Below are 9269 nucleotides of genomic sequence, written 5' to 3'. Positions count from 1 at the left end.
TTCATCAGATAGCTCATCTGCACTGCACCTACTCCCATTGTTTCAGATATGTAGAATTTAACAATAAGGATCTAAGAGTGTCTATCACGTCCCCGTAGTTAATTTTATTACTCTCTCTTCATAAACTAGCACCAAGGTGAAACGTCAAGCAAACTCCCAAAATGATCCTTCAAAACCAAAACGGTCCTGTTCAAGCCCATCCTTTATATTATAATGTAAAATATATATGCAATTTATGAAACAAGGCAAATAAAAAAAGTGCAAAACTAACGTAAAATAAGGAAAATGAATTTCAGCAGACCTAACCACCCTCCAAAAGATAATATTTAGGCTAGGCATTGCTTCAAGTATTAACATTTCTCAAAATGTTCCTTATAAGAAATCGTCTTTCAGAATCTTTTCATGAATTAATTAAAAAAGCAGGGGCAAATCACTATCAAAACTGCATAGTTCAACAGTTTGCGCAATGCCACCCTTTCGATCCCAGTGTAGCTTTCTAAACGAGATCAAATGAAATGTCCGTTCCTTCACTGCCTACAGCAAATGAAGTAAAAACAAAACCATTTCCATGTACAAACTTGGTGATATCACTTCCTCTCACAATTCGAAATGTGTGCTTCTTAGTTCTCTTAATCTTCGTTTGTTTACGGTTGCCCGCAGTAAAAGTATTAAGACAGAAATTCGGCTATGAGGTTGACGGAGCTTTTAAACTACAGCACTTCATCGGTGATGAGCTAATAATGTAACGATGAGAGATTTCATCTGAATGCAAGCAACCACTCGGAACGTTAGGCCATTGAAATCGGACTAAAACTACTATCTATAATATCTATGCAGTCAGTTGGTTAGTATTCGTAATGCTAGTATGGTTTGCCAAACACCATGTTCTGCCGGAACGGAAAACAATTTAGCAGTTGCTGGCACTGTCCTGGAGGCCCCCCCAAAAATGAAAGCAACGCTAAAAAAAATAAAATAAAAACAAAAATGGATTTTTATCCCTTTACAGGTAGTAACCCATGTGCTGCTTTATGTTCAATACATTTACATGTACAGTTTGTAAATATTATGTTGTATTTGAACCCACTTTTGTATATATTTAAATCAACTAGTACGTAACATCTCCTTTATTTATTTTTTTGATTGTTTGATTTTTGAATATTCGATTTTTACCCTACCCAACCCCCGTTTTTTACGAGAGTTTCCTTATCTCGTGTTTAAGTGGATAAAACACTCAGCTTTCCAAGTGTTTGTCTCTCTTCATGTCATTTAGAAGCCCAGGGTTCCTCCGATAGTGGACGCCAAAACCACTCCCAAAATTACACAGCAGATGATGATCATGATCTTCTTCTGCAGAGGGCGAAAAAGGGGGAGAAAGAAAGAAAGATGTGTAAACAAATGAAACCACAATTCATTTAGCTCATCTAGCTACTCTGTTGCGATAATCCGCTAATCTAAGTAGCATCTCCTCATCTTAACCACACTTTAAATCATTAAATGAAACAATTAACAATTAAACCATTACCAAAGTAAATCATTAAATTAATTAAAAGTTAATTAAATTACTGAACCCTCTCTGTGTGCCAAACTAAATTAACTAAATGGAAATGCTTGGTTGGGCATGCAGACAGAAAACCACAAAAGTTGAAGCAAGGAAACATCTACTTAAGTTTTTTTCTGGTGACCATCTAACTGACATGTAAAGGGACCAAGCAATGTTTTTGTTTTGTTTTTATGGGCCGATTTGGGGCGAATAACAGGTCATACCAACTAGGGATGCAACGATACAATTTTTTTCAGAATCGATCCTATCCGAATACCAAAAATTCTGAGTATCGCCCAATTCCGATCCGATACGATACAGCGCAGTTTTTTTTTAATCAATGTAGAATTTCTATGCTTTTGTGGGTTGACCTGATCATCACTCGTGTGTGTGTGTGTGTTAAACACAATCTGCTAAATATAGACAACTTAATTTTAATGAAAAATAACAAATGAAAAAAAATATATAATCATAATCTATGACAAAAAAATACTATTATAAACTAGGCTAGTGGATAATTCAGCCGCAAAAGTTATTCTAGAAAAATCATGGGTGCACAATAATTTTATAAAAACGTTAAAGCTAAACGAAACATTTAGTGAAACAACATTATTTAGTGGGGAACAAATAAAAGTTAATAATTGTAGGACTAAATCTGGTAAAATGTTACACATTGCTCTTTGTATTGTTGTAAAATACATTAATGAAAAACAAATAGCCTAAATATATATATATATATATATATATATATATGTATAAAATACATACTATAAAATTAAAAGACATTTCTTTTAAATGCATAGCACAGTAATGAAGGCAGCAACATATGATTGATTGAACAGAACAAAAAAGACTATTGATAATCTTTCATTGCGCAAAACTAAAATACGAAAGGGTATGACTCCAATTGATAGTTTTCACGTGACATCACACCCTTATAGGAACGCCCACCTGGAGGGCAAAACGAAGCTTTGCTCCACTGACCGCCAGTTATTATTACGCTGATTGCATTAAGTAGCAAAGTAGTAAAACGCAGATATTAAAAGGCGAAATTCAGTAAACACCTTATTGATGATGTATATTTTGTACAGGCAAGTAGATGAATCCAGAATATAAACACAATATGCAAAGTGTCACATTAAACTGTTTCCCATAGAAAACCATTATAAGGAAAACACTGAACCATTAAGCGGATTGCGTTCATATTCCGGCCTCATCTTCTTGCCTACGTAAACTATGCATCATTAATATGGTGATTACTGAATTTGATCTTTTAAATATCTTTGATGTTTTAAATATATTAAGGCACTTTAAGTGTATTTACAACGTTTTGTCGCACTGTATAATGATTGAAATATTGCCGCGGGTGCTTAATATGGATTGCAAATGGCCAAAACTTGCATTTTGTTCACACATACATTTGTTTTATTCTTTTGAGAGGTGATCTAAATATTTGTGACTGGGAAACAGATGGAAAATTGACAGATTTGTGTTGCAGTTCTATGGATGTTTTGCCCTCCAAGTCTTCGAGCCGGTCACGTGACTGAAAGCTATGAATACAGAGCGGCACAAAGCGCTTGTGCGCATCCCGTGCGCAGAATGATGCTCTTGAAGCAACACGGAGTCACAGCGCGCAGTGCTCTGCATAAAAAAGGGAAGAGATATTGCTGCGTAGTGTATTATATCTGTGCGATATTTTATTGAGCCTTTTCTTTTAACAGTTTTAAATCTCTGTTATTGTGCGCTCTTGAAGAGAGTTTCATCGTTTTGACTGTAGTAACCGAACGCGACACGCAGTTTGAATGCTGAATGGAGGATGACAGACAGACGCAGCGGGGAGAAGAGTTTACGTTAACTTGACTTAAATATTCATCTATACTTCACATTAAACTATGTAACGGCTTCAAAACACTTGAAATATAGTGCACAAAAACATGATGGTGCTTTATAATGTTTTTGTGCCTTTCGTGGGGCTTAACAATAACACAGAATAGTATAAACACTATATCGGATTTAGATCGGTCTTGTCTGATCGATACCCGATCCGGCAGAAAATGCCAGTATCGGAGCCGATATCGATACTGAGTATCGGATCGATGCATCCCTAATACCAACACAATTATTGTTGAAAAAAAAAAAAAGTCACTACACACTTGACAAAAATAGTCGTCATTTTAAAACTTAGAACATGTTCTTTACAATACATATAGACCATTAACACTAATCTTAACATATGCTTTTGTTTGAACTTTGCTGACAAATGAAATAATACCATACTGTAATCAGTCAAATGGTACTCCTGGATGCAGCCAGCTAGCTTGACAAAAATATTAATTTTCAGTCATTATTGACATTTATTGCCAATCAAATTTGCCCAGCAGTTTCTGGCTAGTGAATTGCGACCCCTTGTATCGCAAGTTAATAACCTGCAAATAATTGCAGATCGATCAATTATCTATTGAAGCTTGTTTCCACCACTTTTTTTTCTTGCAACTGTAAGTTTATATCACACAATTCGTATTTTTTTCCTGTGAGACATAAGTGTGAGACATAAACTCAGAATTGTATTTCTGGAAAGAATTCTGAGAAAAAAAGTTAGAATTGCGAGAGATGAACGTAGAATTGTGAGAAAAACGTTCGAATTCTGAGAAACAAAGTCCAAATTGTGATATATAAACTCAACTACAAATAAAAGTACCAATTTTGAAAGAAAAAGTTGCAATTGCCTGTTTTAGTTTTTACTTCATGGCGTAAAGGGGCTTCCATAATTAACAATTCTAATCTATTAATACTTTACAATAAGACTTAATTTGTTAAAATTAGTTATTAACACTAGATAAAATGATGTACCTATTAAGTTTCACCAGCAGTTCACTATTAGCAAATATCTATGGGGCCGGTAAGAATCTAACCACCCCATTTCTGCAGTTTGACTCATCAGAAAGCTCAGAAGTAAGTGGCATAACACCAAGAGTCTGCAGTCTTTAGACCACCACTGCAATGGCTGTTAGCCAGCAAAACTGCAGCAAAAAATCTAGGAACAGACAGCATCTGTTAAAGAACCAATGAGTGCCAAAGGAGCAATATAGTGTTTCTGTGAATGGTTTAAAGGGTTTAGGAATAATTTTAAAATGCTCTTCTATTACTCGTCTATTACTCGACAGCTTATGACTGCATTCTCTAGAAAGGCACTGAGAGCATGAGTCATTGTACACAAAGGGCATACTACTTAAAGACATCAGGTGTAACAGCTGACGGTGTTTTACCTTGCGTGCCTGACTCTGGTATTTGACAGCCTTCTTGGTGTCAGAAACTGCTCTCTCTACATAGTCCACAGAGTGTTCCACATTATACTCAATTCTGTCAATCATCTCTCCCTGTGAATGACAAAACAAGGCACTTCAAACAAACGTCTTCACAATAGGCACACATTTACGATTACTGTATGCAATGCACAAATCACACAAAGACTGTTCCCTGTTAGACATACTTCTGTGTTTAAGTGTTGCAAGTTAAGATCCCTTAAATTCTTTGTGCTTCGTGCAGCCTGATTTCAAAACCCACAAGCAGTGATGCTTGAGTGCCCTTAACCCCAGATTGATACACAGGGACTGTGTCGTGTAAATAATTTCACCTGTTCTTGGTCGTGGAGGAAGAAATAAATTGCTATCTGTGAATTACATTTGAAAGTCAGCATCACTTTGCAGCGCAGTGCACTTCAAGGACGTGTCTAGTTTTTGTCTAGCCAGTGTTCACAAACAGAATTTTAAAATGGTATATAAATGTCTATCAATGGTGTATCATTTTTTTTTTTTAGCCTGATAGATGAGGCATTTATGAATAGTATGGAAATGAGTTGCATGAATAAAAAAAACATTGAACATGCAAGCAGTGTAGTGCTATTTATAATTTAAACTAAAATGATTAAAATTTGTTTTCAATCATTGAAATAAAACTGATATAAAATAAATATAAAAATTAGATGGGAAACTCAAGAAAATTAATCAAAAATTAAAATGTTTCATTTGCAAAATCATTTCATGTTTAATTTGCAAAAATTAATTTGATGTACTAAAACCGATATCAAATTTAAAGATAAGGAATAAAAAAAAACTCATAAAAATGATGGAAACGGCAAAAAAAACTCTACTTTTGTGTTCCACCAAAAAAAAAAAAAAAGTGTTCCGTAACTGTAGTAAAGAAAAAATTAATAGAAAAAGTAGATGAAACTTCAAAAAAACTGAACAAATTAAAATATTTAATTGGCAACATTTTAAATAGTTTTATGTGAAGATAATTTGAAGCACTAAGACCGAAAATAAAAATTAAAGATGAGGGAAAAAATAAATAAAAACTAATAAAATTGAGAAAAGCACACAAAATTACTATAAGCACATACAATTAATTTAAGTTTAAAGAAAATTAAAATGAAAACTGAAAATCTAAAATTCTACATATTAACAAACACAACTATAGTGATATAAACAATACTAGCAATGCTGCACACAGTGACATATGGGTCAGTAAATAATGACAGAATTTTTATTTTGGGTGGACTATTTAAGTAAATACTTCTGGTATTGGCCATGATAATGTGAATATAAAAAGAAAATCTCAAATCAACCCTCATCTGTATGCCTCTTTAACAGTCTTGTGGAAGGGACTTTTGTGAAGCGATAACACTGCTAACATTTGTTTGACTATTTCCTTCCTCCTCCTGTCATTTTTGCTGTGGTGAAAGGTGTAATTTTCTGTGTTGTACCTGACTCTCCACCAGCATGGCCATGTCCACAAACATGTCATGCAGCTCACGGATGCTGTTCTCCAACTTAATGATCTCAGTGTGTCGAGTCTCAATCTCATTTAGTGCCTGCTTGGTCATCTGGGAGTCCATTTTGATCTGAAAACATGGCAGGAGGTCAAGAGCAAGTTACTATTATTAAACATACATTGTACAGAATTCATTCCTAAAATGGCAAATTTACCAGCGCTTCTGAAGCGGCATTTAGGTGTCTTTACACAGACTGTATAATGCTGCTCAGAGGTGCCACAAATGCATTTACACAGCAATTCCAACAGTATACCTGATACTAGGGGCTGAGGTGGGTCTGAGCAGGCATAATTCAGGCTGGCTTTGATGCAGCATTGCATCTTTATACTGAATTTTGAGCAATCAAGGTGTAAAGATGCCTAAAGACTATAGGCTAGGTTGTAAGGAAATATTTGAATATGCTTCACATGGGAACCGGATGGCACATTTGATGTGGACATCTGTACTCTTAAAAATAAAGGTACCTAAAGTGGGTTTTTGCAGTGATTTGCATATAGAACCATTTTTAGTTAGTTAGAACAGTTTTCAAAAGAACCGTTTGTTCTTAGTGTGAAGAACATTTTAATGATCTAAAGAACCTTTTGTGGAATGAAAAGGTTCTGTGGATATTAAAAGGCGCTTTCGGACCTGAGGAACCTTTCCATAGTTCCTAGAACTATTGGTGGAAGTTCCCACTTCTGGCGCATTCGCACCGCAGGAATGTATTTAGTACTAGGAACTCCATTTGGGGGAACTAATTCACCTTCTACTTCAGAGTAGGGTCTAAAACAGTTCTATAGGAACTATCAGTGACGCAGTGTACGCTGATAGACCAAACGCATACGAAACACCGGCTACCCGGCATTTTTAAAAAGCCATGTAAACATATTTACTCCACGAGCATGGAAAACAGCGATAACGGCATTTACCTGATGTCTGCAGTGTTGTGTTCTTTTCTCAGCCTCGATGATAACACTACAAGTTGTCATAGGAGATTTAGGGGCCGTTTACATGACAACGTTTTCAGCCAAAAACGGGGAACTTTTTATGGGTTTTGCCTGTTCGTTAAAACGACAACGGCGTTTTGGGGACTGAAAGTGCAAAGTGCAAGTTTTTGAAAATGCCACCGTTATTGTTTCCGTGTAAACACCTAAAACGGGAATCTTTGAAAACGGTGACGTCATGCATGTGCGTAGTACGTGTTAGGTATGTATACATGCGCAGTATGTGTCGATTTTAAAGGCAAGTGCGAACAAACATACACAACAATGGCGGACTGTTGTTGCTGCTCAAGAGTTTGCTAATGCTTCTTCAGCAAAGTGTGGATTTACTTCACCAATATTAGAACCAACAGCGGAGATGCATCATATACATCATATAATCTTTACTTCCCTACAGGTACTGTTTACTAACAAGGTGACAGCGCCAACTACTGGCCTGGCATACGTAATACAGCGTTTTTGGCCGTTTTCGCAGATATGTGTAAACGCGAATCGTTTTGAAAACGTTGTTGTGTATAAGTGAATCTTTTTAAAAACGCAAGGGAAAAACTTTTCCGTTTTTGACTACATCATTGTCGTGTAAACGTAGCCTTAGTCAGATTTTCGTGCTCTTTCAATCGCATAAATTGTGCGTTTACATTCCATCTATATCACGTATCACGAAACCCACAACAAACATCAAAAACAGCTCAGAATGCGGCGTCCTCCATTCACCAGTTGTTGACGTTTGTAAATGCCGCGAATAAAGACGTCACTATCGGCCGCTTCAGAGTTCCCGAGGCCGGTGCGAATGTAACCAGGAAAATGGCCTGAGGGAGAAATTGGTTTTTGGAACCACCCTGCTGGCTAGTTCCTAGAACTAAGTTCCTAGAACTACGCAATGTGAAAACGTCTAATGTTCTAAAATGGAACCATAAAGAACCAATAAAAAAAAACTTTATTTTTTAATAGTGTGTGAAGTCCACAAGGCAGTAGTGGCTGTAGAAATCACACATTTTTCTTCCACGGAAACGAAAGTCATAGTAAAATTACTTGGTAAAGGATCAGTGGCTATTAAACTTACATCATCAGTGAAGATAGCAAGCTTCCCGCTCTCCAACATGTCTTCCAGCTCCTCATTGGTAGTTGTTCTGCCAGCTGATTAAAGATATTTGAAGAACATGGTATCAGTTTGTGGCGAACCAGGTCATTTTGATGAGCATTGGAACTGGTAATATGTTTACTGATAAAACGTATATCTTGAATGCACTGTCACTTAACTTGTGTTTAAAAAGTAAATACACGTTCCAGTAATGTGGAGGCTGTTTCTCAGCTTGTGTTTGTGCGCGTGGGTTGCATGTGTCTCAGAACTCACTAATTTCCAGTTGTCTCTGAATGCGGTCCTTGCAGCGGTCCCTGTATTTGGACTGCGTGGTGTTGTACTCCGTCATCACCTCCACAAACTTGCGTGACAGCGTGGAATGCTGTGGGATGAAGGTAGACATGTAGAGGCGTCAGGGATGTGGAAGTGTAACTGTACATCGCGACGTGAAGGCGGCTCAGGATAATATACGGAGGGCCAAGTGTGATCGTCGTGAAATCGGGCCTTGCTTTTGCTGCAGTTTGAGAGATTACCGCACTTGTTCTGTTTCTGGACAGCAGATGGCGCTGAGGAGGGTGTTTGACAGAGCTGCTCAGTGGGAGGGCAGAGGTCACAGGAAGTGTGCCTGTCTCTGAAAACCCTGAAGGTCAGATTTGCTGCTATTTTGCTGAATATTGCTCGCTGATATAACTAGTTTATATAACATAAAAACTTCTACAGTTTTGAATATTTCGAGCACTTCCTATTATACATTATTCCCATATAAAAGACACATTGACACAACGCATGTTTTGAATTTCTTTAAAAAAATTTTTTTTATAAATGTATTAATTATTT

The 9269-nt window shown here is 36.5% G+C and overlaps 1 protein-coding gene across 1 annotated transcript in view; it reads right to left on the bottom strand.

The window, feature by feature from the left end:
- LOC107665152 (syntaxin-1B-like) overlaps positions 1–9269 on the bottom strand; it is a 58447-nt gene continuing 49178 nt past the window's right edge. The window contains exons 8-10 of the mRNA XM_016455919.1: positions 6303–6440; positions 4807–4917; positions 1–1347 (exon numbers count right to left, since the gene is read on the bottom strand). Coding sequence (XP_016311405.1) covers positions 1267–1347; positions 4807–4917; positions 6303–6440 — 330 coding nt within the window. The 3' untranslated portion in view covers positions 1–1266. The remainder of the gene's footprint in view (positions 1348–4806; positions 4918–6302; positions 6441–9269) is intronic.

This window comes from Sinocyclocheilus anshuiensis, unplaced genomic scaffold (genome assembly GCF_001515605.1).
Source record: "Sinocyclocheilus anshuiensis isolate Anshui unplaced genomic scaffold, SAMN03320099.WGS_v1.1 scaffold379, whole genome shotgun sequence".
Classification (NCBI taxonomy): domain Eukaryota; kingdom Metazoa; phylum Chordata; class Actinopteri; order Cypriniformes; family Cyprinidae; genus Sinocyclocheilus; species Sinocyclocheilus anshuiensis.
The sequence above is the reverse complement of the archived record's forward strand: the minus strand, read 5'-3'. Positions and strand labels throughout refer to the sequence as shown.